The 23,842-nt window shown below is 38.9% G+C and overlaps 1 protein-coding gene across 1 annotated transcript; it reads right to left on the bottom strand.

The window, feature by feature from the left end:
* Positions 1–424: 424 nt before the first annotated feature.
* Positions 425–18,513, bottom strand: si:dkey-16j16.4. The gene is made up of 5 exons (XM_044141856.1): positions 17,947–18,513; positions 10,261–10,342; positions 9,594–10,111; positions 5,676–5,729; positions 425–1,488 (listed from the first exon to the last, which is right to left on the bottom strand). Exons 1-5 carry the CDS (start codon positions 18,013–18,015, stop codon positions 1,363–1,365), a joined length of 849 nt encoding a protein of 282 aa, XP_043997791.1. The 5' UTR covers positions 18,016–18,513; the 3' UTR covers positions 425–1,362.
* Between the last annotated feature and the right edge of the window lie 5,329 nt (positions 18,514–23,842).

The raw sequence follows: 23,842 nt of genomic DNA on the forward strand, positions 1-23,842 counted from the left end.
AGTAAAGAAAAACAGCTTCAGCTCAAAGATGATGTACACATTTTTCCCTATTTGTGTAAAATGTAAGAAAACATCTAAAACATATGTTACTGTTAATGTGCTTAAATTTGCATTTTCTTCTGATATTTATATTTCAAAACATTGCATTTTTCATTTTAGCCAAAACTATTAAGAAACACAAAGCCCTACCATAGACTCTGACCAGCTTTAGCGTCTCTGCTGAAGACAGCATACTCATGGCATGATGCTGCCACCACCACGTTTCATTATAGGGCTGGTATGTTCAGGGTGACCTCCACCCTTCTTCCATCCGTCTCTTCTGCTAAATAGAAGACTAAATGGTGTGAAGACTAAATGGTGTGAATACTTTTACAAGGTGTTGTACCGCTTTAAACACATTATGGAATAAAATGACATCACCTCGTAAAGAAGAGGCCACAGAGCATTTATTGAATTGTGTTTTAGTGCAACAATGGACGAAAACATGTCACAATGTTACAATCATTTCGGCGAAGTCTTAGTTACAGCGGTGACGCGATGGAGCTCGTTTCAGGGCATGGGAAGTACCTCAGACCTTAATATAGCAGGAATGTCATTTCAAGGCATTAAGTAATCTTTAGATAGACCAGTGGTCCTCTTCTACCTAGAATGTAACCGAGGTACATTACTGGAAATAAAAAAAATAAAACTGAAATGGCACACTACGAGTAGGCCAACCAGAACAACAGATTGGCCAAATGTGCAGCAACCCTACAGTCATAAATGTTTCCCCAGATCTCAGTTTCTGCAGAGTTCTGGGATTCATGCAAGAAAAGAAAATAAGAGGAACTCCGACGAGTGACGAGTCGTCATCGAGAGTCGACTATCCAACTACAGTCATACATGTTTGTTATAGCGCGACCTTACAGTACGGCGTTTGCAGCAACACATCCAGAGAAGTAGTTTCAGACAGATAAATGCGACCGCCATTTCAGTTTAACAGTAACAGGATAGAGGAGTCTTTTCTGTTTAGATAGGAAGAAACCCTGGAACCACTTGATTGTCTAACATGCATCATTCCCTTCTGTGTGTGATCCAAACAGTCTTCCGCGAGGTTAACCCCTTCTTGGTCCATGTTTGTGCAATGAATGATCCTGAATTACAACTAAACAAAGTGATTTCTGCCGAGTCGTGTCCTGGCTCCGGCAGAGATCAAAGGGGCAGGGAGGGATTACCTGAGAGTGCAACAGTTCCACCTTTAGATGAACACCTTTCCAAAGCTCAGTCCTTCACGTGCCACAGAGTTTCGAAGAAAAAAAAAAAAAGAATAAGATGGTGAAGCGGTGCGGGTCAGAGTCTGGAGGAGGTGGTGACGATGTCTGCTTAGGAGCTAGGAGGGTCCTCAGACGGAGTCAAGGATCTACAGGGGGGCGCTGTGCTCAGGGAGCGGAAGGCGAAGATGGCGGGGTCGTAGGTGTACCTGGACGGAGGACGACTGCTGGTAAGATTCTAAAGACAGAAAAAGAGGATTCATTCATAAACAACTGGATTAAATGTCCCTGATTCCTCTGAAAAAACACTTATACAGATTTTGTTTCAATCTTGGAGGAGATTTAGGAACAATAATGCTTTCGCCAATTGCAGAGAGTCCCCCATCACCCCTCCCCAACACCACCCCTCTTTTCTAAAATTAGCCAGAGTCATTTTTCTCCCCACAGGAAACAGCAGGAAATTACTTTGTTGGATTTGGCAGTGAGGCTGCACTTTCTCCAGGGCTGCGGCGAGCCGATTCCTCACAGAAACTGAAAACCGAGATGGATGGATCGCTGTGACCGACTGGTTTCTCTCAGATAAATCCTTCGTAGTGAGGCCACAGGTGTAGCTTTATAGCTTCAGCCAACAGCTTCAGGGATCCAGCTGCTGTAACTCAGCAACAATTCCCACAACCAGAGGAGAGTTGAATTGAGGTGTTGATTTAAACAGTAATAAAAAAAGAAACAAAAAAGAAAAAGTGAGATGTGGGAAACTGAGAATATAAAAGTGAATACTAAAAAGATCTTCTCCATATGGTGGCTGCATACTACAGCCACCTACAATGAGGTAATCAGGACAATTCTGAAAGTCTGAACAATTTTGCCAAAATTTTGCACTGTGTTGCACTGACAGCAACACTGTTCGGTGTGCAGGCTGTTGCAGAGTGAAGACCCTTTAAACTGAACTGTTTTACTACCAGTTCAGGTGTTCACATTTTAGAGATTTCACATTTAAGTGAAGGATTCAACATTTATGAGAGTTTAAAGCATGGAGACTGCAGTTTTCAAAATGCTAGCCTCGCTATCAAAAGATGGTAATGCTAGCTTGAAATGTGAACTCTGCTACTAAATTAAATAACAAATGAACACTCAAGACAGAAAGGCAAGAAATCATTTAAAAGATGTTCTTAGGTCTTATATTATTTGTTCATAAAGAGAAATCACAATTAACTAAAGTTTGTAAAAAAAAAATGCATCTGTAGAAATTACACCGGTCTGAAAAAAATGCTTGTTTGCTGTCTTTGCAACATTGAGAAGAGAGGATTGACATTCTAACTTCAGGAAGCTCCCTGAATATTTCCCTGCTGTGCTCATGGTTAAATACTGTAAGAGGAAACAGAGCTAATACTTTGACTCCTAGCAGCCTGGTTATACTGAGAGTTAACCTCTTCCTCTAAATATAAACTTATTCTGATTATAAAACGGCTTCCAGGATGTGATCCTTATCTGGTTGTAGATATTAATACTGCTCTCTTTGCCTCACTCACTCTGTAGTTGAACGAAGTAGCTATAAAGTCTTCAGGTCATACAGTGCTTGAGCAAGTATTTATGTATTTAGATTTAAGATAGGGTGCTCCTTCTGCATCAGCGGTTCAGCTGCACCGGTGTGTGATCTGCAAGGATCAGAGACTCGCTCCATAACTTCCATAACCCTTCAATGCAATTTCAGCTCCCGGATCATGAGATCCACTGTAGCATCCAGGTCTGACATGATGCTCTGATGCTCTCATGGGAAGCTTTCAGATTGATTTAGATACATGCATTCTGTGGGTTGAAAACAACTGCACTTCTGCAGCGAGCTGTCAGGAGTGTGAATTGTAAAACGACGGATGGTCTTCAAACTATTCAGTCATTGTTAAAAGAAAAACAAAAACGGTCAATAAATGGAAAATATTCGGATAGCGAAACCAAGATTCTCGATGTAGAAAGCTGATAGGAATCCATTTCAAAAGATTTTCAATTGTAATTGCAGGAAAATGTGATTCTACCAGCTATTGATTCAAGGGGTTTTAAGGAACAAAAGCATGCCACACTTTTCAGATTTTTACTTGTAAACACTCAGAATGTCTTAAATCCTTTTCCTCACTCTTCAAAATTATGTGATAGTTTGTTCCCATTAAAGTGTGTAATGTCTGTGTGTAATGTGGCACTTCTCTTGTTGGAGGAAAAGTTTTTTTGTTTTTCCTTTATTACAACAAAGTATATATTTTTGATAAGACCTGCATCACATCCGTGTAATTAACCTCAGTCCAAACTGAAATAATGCTGTGCAGCACGTTCTTTTATCCACTGCAACCATGACTGCACCATTTCCTTCACTTCCATCAGTCGTCACTCTGCCAGCTAAAAACTTCTCATGGCGACTGACTCCACACGCCATCAGTTCTGCTTCCAACATGGTGTCCCGTTCACACAAAAAAACAGTCAGAAGCAGCCAAATCTGTTTTCCAACTGACCCCTCCTCTTCATACACACCACTGCCGACCTCCCTGACCCCTGCGACTACTCTCATGCTTGAGTTGCTTGAAACGTAGGGCCCCATCAGATCCAGTGTCTCTTCTGGTCCGCAGCCAGGAAATCGAGCGTTTGCAGATAAAAGGCGGGGAAACAGATGAGTGGCGCGCACAAAAAAAATTTGTTTCCAAGCATCTCAAAGACTTGCAGTGTGCAGCTACGAGAAAGGAAAAAAAAGGAAAAAGGAAAAATCTAAAAGCTGGACAGGACCCAGTGCCTGCAGACGTCACCGACATGGACAACACAACCAGTGAGAGAGAATGAAGGATAATGAGTAATACTTGTGTGTTTCAGTGGAGCTAAACAGATCGCAGCCGGCCCAGGCTATAAATGGAAAATGACTCCATCCCTGGAAAAACACCACAAGGGAACCGCACGCACTCCACCTCCTCTTCCTCCTCCTCTACCTTTCACCGACACTCACTCAAAGATCATCCTCGCTTTCCATCTCCACACACAAGGCTGGTGTGCGTGAAACACACGAGCTGCAGCCACAGTTGGTGTGTATACATAAACAAGAGTGTGATAAGGTTCCACTGACACAATCCCACACAACGTGATAATAACGTCACTTCTCTCAGCACACTGCGCGTCCTTCTGGAGTGGGCTGCTCCGCGCCAAGAAGCCGAGGCTCGTTCCAGTCGAGCTTCCCCTCAAACAGCAACAACAACAAAACCAATTTTTTTTTTACACAGTTTAGTAGATGTTCTTCAGATCCATCAAGACACTTTGCAAAGCTTTCAGCGCCCTCTTAAAGCAACTAAGCTGGGCAATAAAGGTCGCCGGGTGTGATAAACCTGACGAAGGGAGCTTCAAAGCATCGCTGCGGTGTGGAGCTGATGGTGCTATCAGATTTTCTGCAGCTAGGAGGGCATGGAAACAAACGTCTAGGCCAGATGCCGTCCCAGTGTGGAGTTGGAAGGAGATCAAGGAGCCGGCCACAGGACCTGCTCTGCTGTTCACAGGGCAACGGAGCAACCTTATCTGTAATGAGAATCACCATCGTCTGCGTCCTGCTTGACAAAGAGTCCTTCCTGTGCAACCTGCGCCTGTGTTTACATTCCCCTAAAACCAATTCATTTACTTTCAAAAATTAAACAAAGATGGAAAAAGAGCATAGCGTATGTTTTCTTGTAAAGAAAGAAAAAAGGGAAAGCGGAGGGAGAAATAACTTGATAAGCTGGTTGTGTTGTGTATAGAAGCAGATTAACCTGCTGCTAAATGAATCACAAATTAAACATTGTAATATGTTATGTTGGTTTGCTTTTTATAGACTTCTTTTACTGGACCAAAAAGAAGTTGATTATTTAGTTGGGCTATCTGCTCAGGTTAAGGACCTGCAGTTCATTCCTTGACAAGACAAGCTGCTTGGTGTCACTCTTTTAGCTTTCAGTTTGGTGGGCAGAAGAAATTCCAAATAGCAGTGTTTGTCATTTTCTGGTGAGAGATGGAAAAATAGAGGTGCATCAAGCTGCTATGAAAAGTGGAGCTGGGATTTAGAGCATTTTGAAACCTTAAGGAACAGATAATCGTTTATGCAGAGCTCCAACCCCTTTTGAGAGCAATATAAAACTTTGGTAAAATGTCAATGCAACCTCATAAGTATACAATTTTGACAAGCAATCACTTTTTATCACCACTAACTCCAAATGACCGTAGAACTATGTGTAAATCACTACTTTGCTTTTCCAGGTTAGTGTGTTACGTTTAGTGAACCTCCTGCCAAACACCTTGTGTAGATCCCATGTCTGTTTCTACAATTTTATTTAGAAAGAAGATATGTTTCTTAAAATTGAAATTCCAAGTGATTTAACAAGTAATTTAGCTTAAAATGCCTAGTTTTTGAAAATGTTTTTACAAGAAACTCACCCGAATCTTCATTGTCCGCGTTTTCCCTCCACAGTTCTTCTTAAGCAGCATTTTCTGTGGAGAACAGACATGTTCAGCAGCATGAACCACTTTCTGAAAAATGTTATTTATACAAACATACATACATAGAGTGAACTTTACCACAGAACACTACTGAGTACAGAAGATTTCAGAACATTTCAGTCGTGAAATGTGATATCTTTGCATGACAAAAGGGTGAATCAGGATGCAAATCCAGCTGTCTGACAAAAACTAAACACTTGAGGCTTATGCAATATCCTGTCTCCCTCTGCCCTCCATGTCCACGCAGCTTCGCCATTCTCAGAAAAAAGAAAGAGAAAGACACACGGTGGGGGCGGAGGGACCACACAATCATCAAATTGTCTGAAGTTTGGGGAGGCAGCTTCCAAGGACCTCAGGAAAGAATGGAAACACAAGACTCCTGCTGTTGTGATGTGGGACAGAGAGCTGCAGTCAACTTGGCCTCATTCTCACCTCACGCCCAACCTGATCTATTCTGTGTCAGTGGCACAATTAGGAGAGCAGACCACCTAAACGTGAATGTGGAAACAGAAATTAGGCTTCCTGCCAAGGTTGCAAAATACACTCTTGTACATTTCGATGTGGATTTTCACCCAGATGTGATGTGCAGCTGTGAAATAAGAAGTTGCTGGTTTGTCACAACAATCTGCCAGATTAAGAGTCACAATTTACTTTAGTTCAGATCAGCACCTGGTTTCATCTGGGATCCCATATTGTGCATTAATATAAACCTAAACTTTGCCCACTTAACAGGACACGGTTTTTGTTTAGTGTGTTGTTGTTATTTTTTTTTTTACATCATCAACCACATCACTTCTTTAAACTGATCAGTCTCAACTTGATTAGTCTTCTCTGCCAAAACAGTAGAACTACCCTGTCCTGCACAATGATCCACATTTTGTCATGTTACAACCACAGACTTTTTCCCATTGTGAAACGTGGTGGTGGCAGCATCATGCTGATGTAACGCTTTCACAAGGACAAAAACTGATCAGAGTAGATTGGCTGACGAATGGAGCTAAATACTGAGAAACACTAGAAGCAGCAAAATGTAATTGTGCAAAAGCATGACTAAAGTGAGATGAGTATTTAAGAAATGTAATTCAGGAGTATTTGAGTGCTGAGGCTAAATACAAAGGCAAGACACGTTTTTTTCAGATTTTCACTAGTAAGACATTTATGCTACTTTGTGTTGGTCATCATTTGTCAAAAAAAAATCCCAACAAAAACATTGAAGTTTATGGTGGTAATGTAACAAGAAGCAACCCTCCAAGACTGGAGAGATTAGATCAGAGATTGATCTTCATGCAGGAGTTATACGGGATCAAATTTCAGCCAACCTTAAGTTAAAATCCAAGTGATATAGTCTTCAGTGAATCTGCGACTATGGCTCAGCTGTTGCTAGTAAAGTATGAACGCCCCTCTTCCAAAATAAATTACACATGTTCAAATGTTTGTTCACAAGAAAGAGGCAAGAACGGTCAGTTTCATCCAGAAATCTGCTCGCCTCTTCCAACGGGTTCTCCAGCTGTGGGTCAAATTTCAAGCCTACGATGCCTTGCTTTATCTCCTAAAACACTTTTTTTTTTTTATTATTATTATTATTAAACGGGAGCATAAAGTATACACTGTATATGTACACTGTATATGACCTGCATCTAGCACGAAAACTGTTGCTCTTCCATGGATAATTACAGTAACAAATGGTTCAACCTCATTTGTGACGTGGATAATCGAGGGAGAATAGTGGGGACTTAAAGAAAGCAACTCGCTGACCATTGAACCTTCCTTTTCAATGAAATTATGACACGCATAAATGCAGCATTTTGTTCTTGCTGTGGCCAAACTCTCTGGGGACGTGTAAAAAAAAATTACAACTTTTTTAAAAAACTTTGCACATTTTTCTATTTACCTTGAACAATGATCACATGAAACTTTTGCTTTCTTGCACGCTTCTTCAAACCTGCCAACCCCTTAACTGCATTTTTTAACTCTGTTCTACAGTTTCTCCTCCAGGACCGTTCATGTAAAGGGTTAATCGGGGGAAACTCCGGCTGAGTCTGCTTTCTACCTCTGCAGGCCCCCTTTTGTATACCCAGCAGCACCTCCCATTCCACTTGACTGAGCGTGCACACGCTCACAGACACACACGGATACTGTAAAATGAGCAGGAGGATGTGCACATGCTGGCTGGATGATGGATGCACACACACTGTTCGATCAGCACGGCCCACTGTCTCCCATCATCTGCTCTTTCCCTCAAAAAAACAACACATGGACATATGGAGCCCTGAAACCTGCATCTTCCCCCCCTCCCTGAACATATACTGTCCCATCCACGGTGTGGGCCAACAGGTCTATTGGATTTTAATGATTAGCGGACCAGCTTCTCCGTGACTCATTAGCGGCTGTCGTTTTTGTCTTGTTTATTTAATCCTCTCCTTCTGCCTCCCACCCCTTCGTCGTTTCCCCTCGCTCACAAGCCTTTGTGAGAAATGAGCGCGGACATCTGCCGTCCGTCCCTCCCTCTCCTTCATCCCTGTCCAGCAGGACCACCGAGGTGGAGAGTGTCCAGCTACGGATATGGAAGGCTTTCTGTGCATTTTGAGCTTCTTAGAGTTAATATTATTCCTTAAAAGATTCCCTTTGTGTCATAACATGCTTCTGTGGTATACTTAAGAACAGATAGAGTATTTTAAACATCAAATGCCAGCATTGATCCCAGTTCTTCATAACTTCTACAATTCCCACTGACAGAGTGGTTTTTATTTTTTATTTTTTAAAGTAGAACACACCAACACATTGGTTGAGTCATTATTTCTCTGACAGACAAATAATCTTCCAATCAAATATGGATTTATCTGCTAAAATATATTTAGACTACTCTTCTGCTGTCCATCCTTTTTCTTCCTTCAAGTCTGTCATATTTTCTTTTCTTACACATAAATGACTTATTTGCTGCCAACGTGTAGCAACCTCTGTACTGGTGGCAACACAGTTCTGTAGCGTTCTTCTCAGGAGGAGATGATCTTCAACCTCCAATAGTCTTCATTACTGCTGGCTGAAGCTTTCAACTTGAAGTCACCGAGGAGCCAGAAAACTGTTCTATTAGTTATCAGTGATACGTTTTGCAGCACTTTCCTCTTTGCATTTTAATGCAAAGAGATAATGGCTGCAGTTCCAACTCGTGCTTAAACAGTGTGCTCCTTTTTTATCACCGTCAGTCTGCTACCTTGATTATAAGAGCGATTTCACAGAGATGAAGCTTTCACAGCTTCACTTGGAATGACAATATAAAAAAATCTAACATAAAATTGAGCAAATAATATCTAAGATTTAATGAGAAATGCACCATATGTATTCATTTTGTAGACAACTCTACCACTAACTGATGAATAAAATAACAATTTTAAAGTTTTACTTTACATGAAAAGTAGGTTTATTTTATTGAAATAAACAGTTTAAAAAAAATGTTGAAGCAATAATAATAATTCAACCGGATGCTCATTTTCTGTCAAACTGAACACTTTCCCTCTGCAGTCCTATTTAAAAGTCTGAATTTGAATTAAAGCAGAACTAATAACACAACTTAACATCTCTCTTCAGAGATACATATAAACTGCATGTAAAAGCCTATTTGTCCCTGCAGCATGTTGTACTGACTTCAAACTGAAGTGCTCATTACTGACTTTCTAATACAGGTTCTAAACATCTATAAAAGGAAATAAAAGCTATGCTGAACCACAACTAAAACATGCAAAGTAGCTTTTCCATTTTGGGAGTAATTTGTGAAAAGAAACAAGCAAACCGTTTCTCTTCCGCAGTTTGTAATTCTGCAGAGTTGGTAGACTTTCGAGGACAAATTGGTAAACTAACCTGTTGCATTTTTTCCAGGTCCAGACTGGGTCTCCCCGGTTCTCCGCTGTAGCTGTGCCGATACTTTCTATAAGGTGCTGATTGGTCAAAGTGGGTCAGGATGATGGGCCGTGTGAGTGGCTGAGCCACCTGGAGCTGAAACCTCATTGGGGGTGGTTTCAGGTTGCGCGGCGGGCTGGAGCTAAACAGGACAGGGCTGGGAGAGGCAGCCAGGCAAGCAGCACCGGGCTCAACCAGAGGTCTGACCGAGGCCGGAGGCGACCGGCAGCCACACAGGTCCCGCACTTCTTCATCGCTGGAGGGGCTACTGTGATGGTCGCTGTGGCGCTGGGGAAAGCCGGACACCCACTTCCTGTTGTCGCCGCAGCTGATCCGCTCTAGCTCTTCCTCTGACGAGTGACGATCCAGATTGGCATCCAGTAGGAGACGAAGGCGTCGTAAACGGGCCGGAGACACGGGACCCTGGTTGTGCTGCTGGCTGGTGGCCAAAGGGGTGAGGGCACAATTTCTCCGTCTCTCTGAAGATGTTAAAGCACGAATGAGCAGGAAGAATCCCAGTCAGAAAATTAAAAAAAAAAACAAATGCAACAATCTATGTGCATTTAGTACAAACCTGAATTGTGTGACTCATTATTTACAAGAAAAATGATTTAGATGGCTCATGTACCTCTGTCAATCTGTGCGAGCTCCTGGTTCTCGCCTTCTGAGTCATCACTCTCCCCTCCCTCTCCACTGCCATGATAGGAAATCTAAAAAAACAAACAAGAAAAACAAAAAAAACATTCAGCTTGTCACATATTACAGTTAAATAAGGCAGGCAACTACTACTGTACTACATTAAACTGCTGGATGTCTACATATAACTGGACCAATCAAAACAATTCATTCTACTCATAATCTCATAATCTTACCTGATATCTACAGAGATCAACAAGTTAACAAAAACTAAATGTAAATGTAATGTGCAGCTCTTGGTCCAAGTTCTTGGTTGGACCTGGAGGGAACATCAAACCTAAACTCGAGTGCAAAAACCAGTGGAATTTCCTGACTTATGTTTGATGACCAGGTTTATTGCTGTTAGTGCTAGAAAGACTAGTAAATTTCCAGTAAATTTCATTTTGGTAATTTTACACACTGTAGCAACATGGTCACCAAAGAAGGCTGTGTTTAACAGCTTTAATTACAAAAGGCAACAAAACTGGCGGCGATTATCACAGTTTTATTTGTACACTGTACTCCTTAATTTGCGGAAAATACTTACATACAGATGAACATAATGTAAAAAGCAACATTTTAAAGATGTGAAACAATGATCTTTCTTTGACTGTTTCAAATTTTTTCTTTTTAGCTTTACAGCAATAAATCTGCAACAATTCACGTTGAGCTCCAAACAGCAAGAACAAAGCTGATTTTATTCTACAATAAAAATAGACACATAAAGTTGAGTCATCCTGTTGACAAACTGCAGACTTTGTTTCCCACGACCTAAAGAGGCCCGTCTTTAAAAAAAAAAAAAAAATCAATTCCTCCTTTACAGCAGCAGAAACAATACAGATAGCCTGCAGTATGCAACGCTAAGAGTTAAGTAATGCGCCTCACACTCAGTAATTACCACTCAGAGGCTTCGCTGAGCAGCTGCCATCTGTGCATGTGTGTGTGTGGATATATGCTTACAGTGTGTAAAACACACACACACTCTTCGTTCTGAAGTTTCTCAGAACGTGTGAAAAGGGGGAACAGGAGCCAAAGCTCCAAATCCCAACAAACCAAAGGCTGTATTCAAATGATATTAAAAGGAAATTCCACTGTTTGGTTTAGCAGCCTCTTCAGCAAAGCTCTGTTTTGACAGTCCTGCTGCATCACGAAGCCAAAACTTCCCCGTTTTCATGTTTGAAATCAGATTTTATATATTTTGTATGCCATCGCAAGAGAAGATGGAAGACTTTTTACGTAGTGAGTCATGTCAGAGTAAACCAAACAACAGATCACAGTTAATAAATAACTCCCTACTGATTTTCATGTCCTAATTAATTTATATACGTTAATAGGCTTGGATGCCCAGAATTCTCAACTGGATGGTATTTCTTCAACCGTCGGGCTTTTCTGAACTATTTACGTTCAAGGGATTTTGCTAAAAAAACTAAAAAAAAAAAAAAAGAAAAAAAACTACTCTGAGAAACAACTTCATGCAGGGAATGTCTTTTGGCACAATGCTTAAGCTAAACTGTAAAGTGCTATTAAATGTTGACACCCATCATCAATTAAACTGTTCAAATTCTTCTTCTCTAAAACAAAAGAGCAGGAAAGTAGCAATAAAACTACAATCATTGCTCAAATACTAATAGATGTCCTCAAGAGAACAATGTGTATTCCCTGAAATGAGTTAATTTTTTCTACCATATTTAGCTTTTGGAGCTTCTGTATGGAAACATCTCCACAGAGCGATCACTGTCTCTCTGACAACAAGTCAAACTGACAGTAATGATTTGGCATTTCCTTCGCCCCGGGAGTCACCTCAAAGGCTGTTGCTCATGGATCAGAGGACCCTTGTGTAGGATATGGGCGTATGTCTTAGTAATGCTGCATCTCTGACTCTAAACTGGACTAGCTCACATGTAGTCATAGTGAAAAACACAGGGATGAACCAAAACACAACACTAAATCAACATAAACGCGAGTTTAAGTCGGTACACAGACACGCTGCAATTATATGAAGAGCCAGTGAGCTTCACTCTTGCATATTCAAAGTATGTTTCTTGACTGTGTGCCGTTTTGGACTCTTTCCTCAGTGTCTGTTATATATTTACAGCATCTGACAAGAGGGATTGTTACTGTGGAAGAGGGAACCTGAAAACTTTGCATGTGTTTTTCTGTGACCCACATCTGATAATGTTTCTGCTCTGGCATGGTTTCACAGTTTGCTGAAACAAAACCCAAGATCCTGCCTAACTGACAATCAGCTCATGGTTAGACAGGTCGTCTGATTGTAGATATGAAAAACAGGTGAGAAGGAAGTATCTCGTTCAAACTCTGCTGTAGTACACAAAATATTTATATATTCAAAACTAAAAGGTAAACTTTCAGCTGCTGAAGAAATGCCTAGTAACTCCACTAGGGTAATATGCATCTATTTTAATAATTCACTACAAAAAGGAGATCTTGTGTTAGCTTCATACATTCATATTTTATTTTACACTTTTTCCTTCCACTCAACTTTTTATTTACAAGCTTGAATACAGCCAGCTTCTTTAGCAATGATCCTTTGTAACTTACATTCCCTGTGGAGGGAGTCAAGTCAGCCATCTTTACTTTAAAATATTTATGTACATGTGGATAATAAAGCAATAACAATGGAAAAAGTATAATTTAAAAAAGGAAAAGTTCTCAGTACTTTAGTTCATAGCAGTCAGAGGGATGTTTTGTACAAGTTTTGACGTACTAATAGTACAATGTACTAATAGTAGGAAAACATGGTTATGCAACTCCTATGAATAATATCTAGATCTGGTCAAAGGAGAATCTAATCTCTTTTACTTCATAACATTCAACTGATCCAAATGGGTAAAAATCACAGTCAATGCAAATATGATGTGTTTCAAAACCTTCAAATTTTATATAAATGTAATTCATCCTTGGATTTAAGCATTTTATATTTTATTATCCTTTTAATTCTACCACTCAGTCACATGGCAACCCAAAACGAATGACAAATGGATGGTATTTAATAATGATTTCAATGGAAGTATGCAAGACTTTATGTTTTTTCTTAGAGAATCTAATTTTGAGAAAAAAAAAAAACTTGAAATGCTTTTTTCCTATTTTCTATATCGTCAATTAAATGTTTAAGGCCCAGAGGAATAGAAACCGGGGTCTAAATGTCCTCAGATAAAGATTAGCACTCACTTTTAGTTTGGCTTCCTTTTGGGCTCTGCAGATGCAACAAAACGCCGAGACAAAATGACAGTGTCAAATATAATAAATGAGATGGTGTTTCTTGGCCCATAACAATTATTTTCTTTGCCCATCCTTGTTTAAGCTTTAAGGAGACTTATCTGATCTTTACGTTGTTATTATTATTATTATTATTATTATTATTATTATTATTATTATTATTATTATTATTATTATTATTATTATTATTATTATAATTAGCATCAACTCCATGCAATTTAATTAAAAGAAATGTTGGTCGTTGTGGTTATAGAGTGAAAATGGTAACTTTTTTCACTAATGAATAAAATTTATGATTTTATTTTAGAGTATTTGACCCGCAAGGGAAAACTGATCTATTCCAAAAATGTGTCTAGCCTAAAAGACTCAGGTGTGGCTGATTAATACAATTATAAAAGTAATATTTTTATAAAAGTCTTTTTAGCAAGATATAAGCACCCTTTTTTGATTGAAATTTATACATTTAATGCCCCCTAACATAATGCAGTGGCACATTTTTTTCTTAGCCTCTTGATTTACTAGCCACTACTGTCCTTTCCTTATATTAGATCTCATATATTAGATAACTATTTATTTGGGCAGCTAATTACAGAGTACTGCAGAGGTCAGACAAAAGAGGTGGACAGAATAGCAGATTGCATAAATTAACCATTAAAAAACGACTTTTTATCCATGCACGCTAATCTGGACAAAGAGTTGTGTGTTTGTGTGTCAAGAACAGTTGAATGAAATCCTTGTCAGCCCCCTGCATCACTGAGCAGCTTGCTAAGCTGGATCAATGGCAATGTCAAAGTGTACTCACACCACCCAGTTCACACACATATCAGCTTTGCTCCGTCCTTCTAAACTGACACGGACACTGCCTCACAAAACACACCGGTACAAGGTCAGAGATGGTCGATTTCTTTTCTCTTGCACACATGTGGGTTCTTAACTCAAGTTAGGCCGATTCTGGATCACCTCGAGCTCCTGGATTACTGCATGAAGACCAAACTCCAATATAAAATCTGTGTGCAAACCAGCCCTCAGAAACAAAAGAAGGAGCCTTGATTTCAGAGAAGTCTGACTTTGGTTTGCCATTTTTAGCAATAAGCAGCTAAATGTCTAGCTTTAATGAACAAGGTGGAACAACATCAAAGAGAACCTGCTGAAAGCCATGCCGATTTAAAAAAAATATGGGCTCACTTAAGGAGTAAAACCCAATCAGTGAAAATATTTGAAAAATGTGCTCGCTTTCTCTGCTGGAAGCAATTTTATAAAATACCAGATAAAAAGCCAGCTTGAGTGGAGCTCTGCATAGGCAGAGCAACATTACAAACAGAGATATAGCACAAATCACACGAATCCAATTCAGATGTTCTTCCATGTAAATCAGCCTCCAAGAAACTGGTGTACATGTGCACCAGAAGCAGCAAAGATAGAACATGGTACAAGCACGCATAAAGTTGTAATACAAAGCTTGAGTATGTGGCTCCTGAGTCAAAGTGCAGATAAATAGTTTTCATTAAGATGCTAACCCCAGATCAAGGATTATAAATGCATATGGGAAATGCAGTGGTCCACTAAATGTTACATCTAAGTAGTCCTTGACAATGATAGTGCTTCACATGCTGATATAACAATGACCACTGCAATTCAATAGAAATTCATCTCTGACATATGTCCTAGCAACTGGCTAATAAATAATGACGGCAGCTATATAGCATTCACTTTGGATATCGGATTGTTTTATTTTATATCTTACAAAACCTGCAATATGCTTCTTTGTTCCATACTTATGAAGTTTTAGGAATGACTTAAAAGTCAAGATGTTGAGGTCCAAGTATTTATAAGTCATTAGTATTAAGAGTAAACTCAAATTTCAGTACCTATTCTTGAACCACTGACTGATTTTATACCAGCTGTACAGGAAGCAAACAATCCACCTGTGGATTTTTTATTTATTTTTTTTCTGTGTGTGTGTTTGTTTACAGCCAAATTTTCAACAATCATTGATATTTTCCTGTGCACAACTTGCAAATGAAATTATTGCCTGTGTACACGATGTAGCAAATCTAAAGTTTCCATAACAATCTACATATTTTTAACCTACAGTAATACAATCCGTCCCATTTGACCGGCTCTGAACTTTGATATTAGAATATATTAGGTGTCAATCCATCAACCAGTCACAGCAAAGTAAGCTTCCTAATGTTAGTTTAGCACTTTAGCAAAGTGAATAAAATTGTCCACTGGATCAAAACATGAGCACAACTATAGCTTTATGCATCATGTCTGGTAAAACAAGGTGAAGATTCTGGGTGAATAACTGTAGACAACTTTACTGCTCTGAAAAACTATGATTTTTTTAAGCACATAAGTAAATTTGATCATCTTTAATTAGCAATCAGACATGAAAACTGTATGAGCAAATGCCTAATTTTGAAGGAGTCAGATCTCCAGGGCCCAAAAGAGGCTTGATTGGGGCCCACCGCTAGCTAAAGACGTAATTTTCCTTCTCCAGACTGCGTGAAAACCGTAGCGTAAAATGCTAAAAATGCCATAGTCAAATGGCCTCATGAAACTATATTTCAGGATTTTGTAAACATGAGAAGTCCATTCTCATCTACCCTGTAATTTCCAAATTAATAAACATAAAGTAGGCTGAATGGGAGCACAGTTGCCACCCTGCAGCGAGAAGGTCCTGAGATCGAATTCCAAGCCTAGAGTCTTTTTGCATAGAGATTGCCTGTTCTTTCTGGGTACTCTGACTTTGTCCCACAGTCTCAAACCATGACAGTCAGAACAATATGAGCCCTGTGATGAAGTGGTGGTTTCCACATTGTACTCCATCTATTGCCTTGTGAGCCAAGAGCATCCCAATGAACCTGCATGGACAAGCACCTACACTTACTTAGCAATGCTTTGCAGTCAGGCTTTTCCGGGTTGATGCCAAATTTCTGTTCTCCTTGAGGTCAGATGTACCAAATCAGTTTTACAAAGCCCAAACATAATAAAATGTACTACAGCTTCTTAGATAGTGGCTGTAGTTTTAAATCTAACAGAAATTAAAGGAATTACAAGATTATCTCCATTCACTACCCACATCACACCATAAATTTTATCTGTATTTTTATTCAACTTGAAAAAAGTGCATCAACCTGTGTGCTGTGGGTGATGCAGTTATACACTGAAAATTAGAGAATTCCATTGTTTTGATGTAATTAACACATTAGGGGGAAAAAGTATTTTCTAATCAAAGCTTGTCTTGGAAAAACTGGCTGAGTGATTTTTTGAAAGTCTCAAATATCCACTGTCATTTGGGTACTATTAAGAAGCTTTAATACATTTACATTTCTTTGACCCAATAATGACTCACAGCATAGTGCACAGTAAGACTTTCCCAATCTTTGTATGGATCTTGTCTCTGGAAAAGGTCAAATAGTTTAATGTGGTGTGCTGAGTACTGCTCTAACTGGAAAAAAAAAAAAAAAAAAAATGTTAATAAGCCAGTGTGTCCACTTGTGGATAGAATGAGGGGGTTGTTTTCAAAATGATCTGCAGCGGAGAATTTCATATTTCCCATCATCCAGAGGAAAGGATTATATCACTGAGTGGGAACACGTAAACATAAACAAATGTGGATAATAGAGGTTGCACGTTTTCAGTGCAAGTATCCTCGGCTGGGCCTTTGAACGGGAGCAATTTGGCACAAAATGGCAGCCATGCGACAGACATACAGTCGGTTGATGCACAATAGTATAGAAGGAGCAAGTTAGTGACCCATGCAGGATACCATTCACTCCTCTCCTAAGTAAAAAAGGGGCATTATGCAAACTGAGCAAGCAGTGACAAAGGAGAGCACGTACATGGGTACAGCTGTGGAAAACTGTAGATGTTGGGATAATTATGGCTCAGAGCAGTTTTTGAAAGTACAATGTTTGTTTTTCTAGTCTGTCTATAGATCCAAATTGTTGTCCAATGTTTGTGTTGACACGTAGAGCAATTATAGAGCCTGAAGAAAATTAGTGCAAATGTGTTACTCTCTCTCTCTCTCTCTCCTTCACTCACTCACACACACGCACACACACGCCATAGCATGAGTAAAAGCTATATTATCCACATCTGGAAAAGAGTTGAAAATGCCTTCAAACATGGTATTGAATGAGTTGTAATGAGCTCAATGGCAGAGAAAACTACAGACTTGAGAAAACAAAAGTTTAAAAAAAATGCCGAGGCAAAATGGAGAACTGAAAAGGAAAGAATGGTAATTAACTCATTATTACCCCTTGCAGGACTCATTACAAGGACTTCAATTTGACTAAAGTAAAGCCAAGCTGCACCCACTCAGACTAATGTCTTTCTCAGATGTTTTCCCTACAATGACAACCATGTTTTCTAACAGAAACTGATTCCAACTTACCTTCAGCTGGAAAGGATGGATTTCATTGAGTGAATGTCTTCTCAGCTTTTTCGTCAGTGTCTTTAGCATTTTATGTAAAGTAGCTTATGGTTATCACCAATAATTAGCTACTTTGGTGTCTTTTAAATGACGATTACAAGTTCATTAGCTAACCTGAGCGACCTACGGAAGGCATTTTACTTGAAAACCTACTAGTTACGGCAAAATAATAAATAAAACAATCTGAACTTCAGGTTAGCAGATGTCGATAAAGATGTTAAACCGAATTTAGTTAAACTGCGTAGATGCGTCTTGTGTTCATGAGCTGTACGCAGCAAACTACTTCTTTACCACTTCATCTGAGTTCGTATGCTCCAGGTACGTTAACATGTTCTCCTCCGGAAGCCTTCCTTTACGCTAACACAGTTTGGATTCAAAGATGTTCCTTAAAAAAAAATAAAATAACACTACAGTCACTCGCATTCAGACACGCACGCACTCTCACTCTCACACTCACACACATACACACAACCTGACTGATCATTCGACACACAAACACAGAAATCCTGCTCCGGCTCTAGCCGTAGTGTACGCCGATTGGCTAAGTGTTCTTCTATGGGCTCGTAGTGTTTTCTGATTGGTCCATATTTAGCCACTGGGCGGAGCTAAGAGTTAAAGCCACACTGCGGACAGAACCCTGTTGACATTTTTAGTTTATGAATAAATACATTTAGAAATGGTAGTTAAATCAAAACAACTTATAATTAATATAAGTCAATAATAAATAAAGAAAAAAAAAACGTTTTTCTCCTCAAAGACTTTCACCGTGTTTTCAAGCCCTCATTTATTTTTCTTGGGTAACCTAATCTTAATTTTGAAGAGCCTCTTTTATTTTTGAAGTTTTAATGGCAGAAGACAGCACAGATGCGCTCCTTTGCCATGCGACCAACTGTTATTTACCATACTTCACTAGAAAGTTTCAGATAAACAGAAACCTTTTTCCCAATAGAAATTAAGACGTTCCAATAATAAATCTTTTATAACAAAATAGGTCAGCAACCTACATTTTCAAATTTAATATAAGAGAACTTTGACCTTCTGATACCAGTAGCAGGTATCATTTTATTATTGCCCTGAACCTATGAGCCAGAAAACCCAAAACACCACTATTTGCAACTACATTTCAGTATATGCAGTTGTATATTCACCTAATAAAAACACACACACATGTATGTGTTCATTAACATACATGTTAATGAACACATTTATTTGCTTACATTTGAACAAATACGTAGATACATTTAAAACATGGCTTGATTTTACAACTCATTTGTATGTGCCTGTATCTGTTTTCCCCTGCCCCCTTTCTTTTCTGATCACGTTTATTCATTTAAGGAAGGATTCATTTCCTCAGGCAGTCTTTTTTGTTAATCTTATAGATGCCTTAAATTCAGTTGTCATAGAAAATACTTTTTACCCACTGACAGATTTCAACATTCCAGGTTAACAGAATGCCATAATATTACTAACTAGAAGCAAAATTTCAGCTTTCTCAGACATTGCTCATAAAATAAATTACATCACTAACCTGGGATTGAGAGAACATGCAAACTCCCAGTATGGTGTTTGCATGTTTTACTCTGGCTTCCTCCCACAGTCCAAGAGAATGACTATTAGTTCAAATGAATACTTAATTTGCCCTAAGGTAGTGTTTCACAACCCTGGTCCTGAAAATACACTGCCCTGCATGTTCTAGAATCTATATCTTTCTCTGCTTACTACTTACCTAATTTTCATGATTGCAGTTCAGCAAACACTCGTCATTCGAAATCACTTGTGCTGAAGCAAGGAAACACCTAAAACATACAGGGCTGTGTGTCTTGAGGACCAGGGTTGGGAATCACTGCCCTAAGTTATGATTGTTGCCATGCAGCCTTGATTGTCCTTTACATCTCTGTGTTTCCCTGTGATGGACTAATGGCATGTGTAGGTTGTCCTTCACCTCTCATGAGTCAATGATAGACACCAGCCCCCCACTTCTCCACCACACCTGCAATCCTACAGGTTTTGCTTATAGGATTGTTTTTATTAGATCTTTAAACTAGACAAATAAAAATTTTATTTTATCCAGGAGAAATACTGACACCAATTACTCTGGAAGTAATTGTGAGCTAGAGTAAAAACCAGTTCACTGCTGATACGGAGTGTGACAACATCCTTTAAACATACCTCAGAACTTACAAACACACAGACCTTTCTTGCCAAAGAGACAGGGATGTGAAGAGGAGGAAATTGTGGAGTGTAATTGGTGTAAGTGAGGTATTCAGTTTCAGTGATGTCATCCTAGAAAGCATATTCTTCACTGTAGATGTCGATGCTTATGAGCACATGCGGCAAAGTTGGTCTTCACAACAGCATTTTGTAAATAAAACTTCTGTCTTTTTGCAATGCACTGCAAATATTGATTTGTATTGCTAAATATTTGTTGTTGTTGTTTTTTTTTTGAAGGTTATTCACTTTTTATGGCATAGTTCGGGAGATTGCTGCATTATGCTTTATGGAAGCTTCCTTGTCATTCTGTTAGAAAATCTTTGTTTTTATTAACACGTTTTACCTTTTGCCTTCACAACAGCTTCGTCATGTGTGTTTGTGTGTGAATAAGAGAGGCTTTCTCCCTTAACTCCTCCGGTCAATGACCTGTAAACTTTCCAAGCAACCTGTGGCTTGGTTCCAGGTCAAGCTCAATGCAAATCCAATTTGCTTCTGAATATAGCCAGCAGGACGGCTACACTCAGTACCAGCGTTCCTTTTCCTATCTGACGTAATGCTGAGAGAGGAAATACGCACACAACATGTAAATGCGTGTTGAATAAAGTCATTAACACTGTCTAGCAAGCTGAAATATTTCTAAAATATAATCACAACATACCACATGAGGGCAGCATTTCCCTTCAGACTGATACCAAGTTTTAAGAAATATGTCAAAAAAATTGCCTAAGATTCAGACAGTCATGGGGCCTACACTGCTTGTGAGAAATAAATGTTTATGAGAGATGATGTCACATCGTCAGACTTTATGAAATGCATTTCAGAAGTTGAAAACCTGCACCCAAAGATTATTCAAATAAAGCATGCTTACATTTTCAGTGCGAAGATATGTTCCCTTATCACTGGGATGAATGTCATAGGAATTTGGGGCAACTAATGTCTTATTTTTACACTTCTTTTTTGCGACTCAAATGATAATACAACATCCATTATTGACTTTCAGAATATAAGAATTGGTGATAAAATCGGAATTTAATCAGGATTTTCTCAAGTCTACAAAGAACCTCAAAATGAGAAGAGCCTCAAGAGCCTTTACATACAGACTCAAATGTTTGATCAGGTGTCCTTTGCATCTCACATGTTTTATGAAGCAACCCAAAAAAGCTGGAATTACTATGGTTGGGTGTTTATCTTTTTTTTTTTTTTTGACTGCATTTACAGTCAAGAAATGATTCTAAATGGTTCAGACTCAACTTTTAAAACACTTGAGTATGAACCTTTGGAAAAGGCATTCCAAGATATGAGGGGTAGCCTGAATTACCTTTTCCAAAGCCAGCTTTTTCAACACTGACCTTTTGCAAGTCTCTATTACATAGCTGTTCATTTAAGGTAAGGCTGAAAATTGTCATTGTCATCCCAACCACTTTGTGCATTGCATCAGTGGAACTAACAGAAAACCAGTCTCTCAGCATGATGCTTCCAAAACCATGCTTGACAGTTGATGTTCTCAAGTTTGAAAGTCTGGCCTCAGATCCTCCAAATACATGATAAACATCAAGTAAAAATAAAAAATGTCAGAGGTCACGAACATCCCAAAGTTTAGCATCCAATTTATCCTTTGCACATATAAAACATATCTTAACTATCTTAACTTCGAACTGAAAGTAGCATACCATGTTGGGAGCATTTTCACAAAAAAAATAATGCACATATAATCTGAAAATGCCCTTCTAGCTGAACTACATGATTCATTTATTTTATTTTATTTTATTTTATTTTATTTATTTTTTTTTTTTTTTCAATTTTATTACATGCCAACTTTGAGTTGAAATCAAGTCAGAGTTTGGAAAAGTTTATGTGCTTTTTTTTTTTTTCTAGCAGCACTTAACAATTTGCAGCAGGGAGCTTGAAGTAAGCTCAAATCCTGTGTTGAGCATTAGGAGCTAAATCGGTTAAAAGGAACAAAGTTCACATTAACAAGGTAAAGAAGAACAGAGTAAGTGTGAGGTATTCATGTTAGGGTGTTAGAGGTGTTAAGAAGAGTCATTCTTGGAAAGGATGAATTTTCAAGACACGCTCTGCTCTGGTAGCATTCAGGGTGTGTTTGAGCGTATTAACTTCCTGAAGAATTAGTCCTCCTGCACAAATAAACATAGAGGATGTCTTTTAGGCTGAAGTTGAGATGCTTTGTTCCCACCCATTCAGTTCCAAACCTGATTTTTTCCATCATAGTGTCCATTCTTGATTTGAGACACATTTTGGCTTTTTCTTTCCTTCCTGCTATAGATCTCCTTATATGTACCCTTTTGTTGCAGTCACTAATCTCACAATAGGATTCATCAGTAACAAGGCCCTTTAAGACAGCTGTTAAGACAGGAATGCTGTTAGGGCTTGATCTATCTTAAGCATAAGGAATGGGTTTACTTCAGCTCATCTACTGCTACTATCGTAAAGTTGCAAAGCAGATTTGGATGACTAGTTCAGAGGAAGTCACATTTGCAACAGTTACAGATTCAAAAGCAGGGAAGATTCAATCTGGCAGGGTGGCAATGCAAGAATTTCATTCTGAGCTTTCAAACAAAGAAGTCAACAAACTGGTGTCATTTGACTTGTTTTATTAAGCTGGGGAGGAAACCCATTGATGTACAAGATCAAATGACTGAAACATTTTAAATCTGCTACACATCATCAGGTACAACATAAACCCCACTAACAGATCGGGTAAGAGTCAAAGTTAGGCATGATTGGAGTAACTAAAATAAAGTCAGTAACAATCTCTAAAATGGCTAGAAGTAAAAGGAAAAAAAAAAAAAAAAAACTTTCTTCAAACTTTGTGTACGTATCTTATTGTATTGTGGCAGTAAACACAACCACAACCATTATCCCTCTGGTGGCCTTTTGCTGTTACTGCATATTTCATTCGGACTTGGCAGGCTGTTCCTGCTTTACCATAATTGTGTAAGGGTATTTGTTTATTTCAGTGAGACACACACACAAAAAACAACAACAACAAACAAACAAACATATTTTTATAACTCTAAGATATTTAGTTGTGCAAAAACAATTTCCTATTAAATGTCACTTTATCTCTCTGTGTTTGACCATGTCTCCTTGGACAGGACCGTCAAATACATCCTGTCAATAATTTTACGTTCTCTGTTCATTTTACATGGAGGACACACATAGCTGTCAGAGTGTCCTCACCCGGACACTCTGACAGCAGTTCTCAGTGAAACACTACCGGACAGAACACGTTATTAACCAAAAAATCTAATGAAAAAAACAGAGGATACAATTGTCGTAATATTTTTGTCTTTCACCTCATTCCTATTCTAGACAGAGTTGCAAAGAGAGTTTCTGCTGAAACTAACTGTACATACACTCGATTCTTCTTCTCAGAAATCTACATGTCAAGCAATACTCTTTTTAATTATATTTCACACAGGCACTAGCAGGGTGGTGATGAAGAACTTCTTTCTTATAGAAAGTGTTCCAGTACCAGTGTTTTATGTTTTCTCTATAACTATTATTTGTCTTCTTAAACCTCAAGGTGGTTGCACCAGAAAGCTTCTCAAACTGACTTTGGTTTAGCTTGAGGGTTTCTTCCATTTTTGCCATGTGTTTATGGAGGGACTAGTGCAAAGTCAAC

The sequence above is a fragment of the Gambusia affinis genome, linkage group LG16 (assembly GCF_019740435.1).
Source record: "Gambusia affinis linkage group LG16, SWU_Gaff_1.0, whole genome shotgun sequence".
Lineage (NCBI taxonomy): Eukaryota > Metazoa > Chordata > Actinopteri > Cyprinodontiformes > Poeciliidae > Gambusia > Gambusia affinis.

Excerpts from the sequence above, each read along its gene's own strand:
- si:dkey-16j16.4 (XM_044141856.1), bottom strand. The coding sequence starts at position 18,015 with ATGCTAAAGACACTGACGAAAAAGCTGAGAAGACATTCACTCAATGAA. Across the intron at positions 10,343-17,946 it reads TCCATCCTTTCCAGCTGAAG|ATTTCCTATCATGGCAGTGG; the intron begins GTAAGTTGGAAT and ends TTGTTTTTTTAG. Across the intron at positions 5,730-9,593 it reads ACCTGGAAAAAATGCAACAG|AAAATGCTGCTTAAGAAGAA; the intron begins GTTAGTTTACCA and ends TGTTCTCCACAG.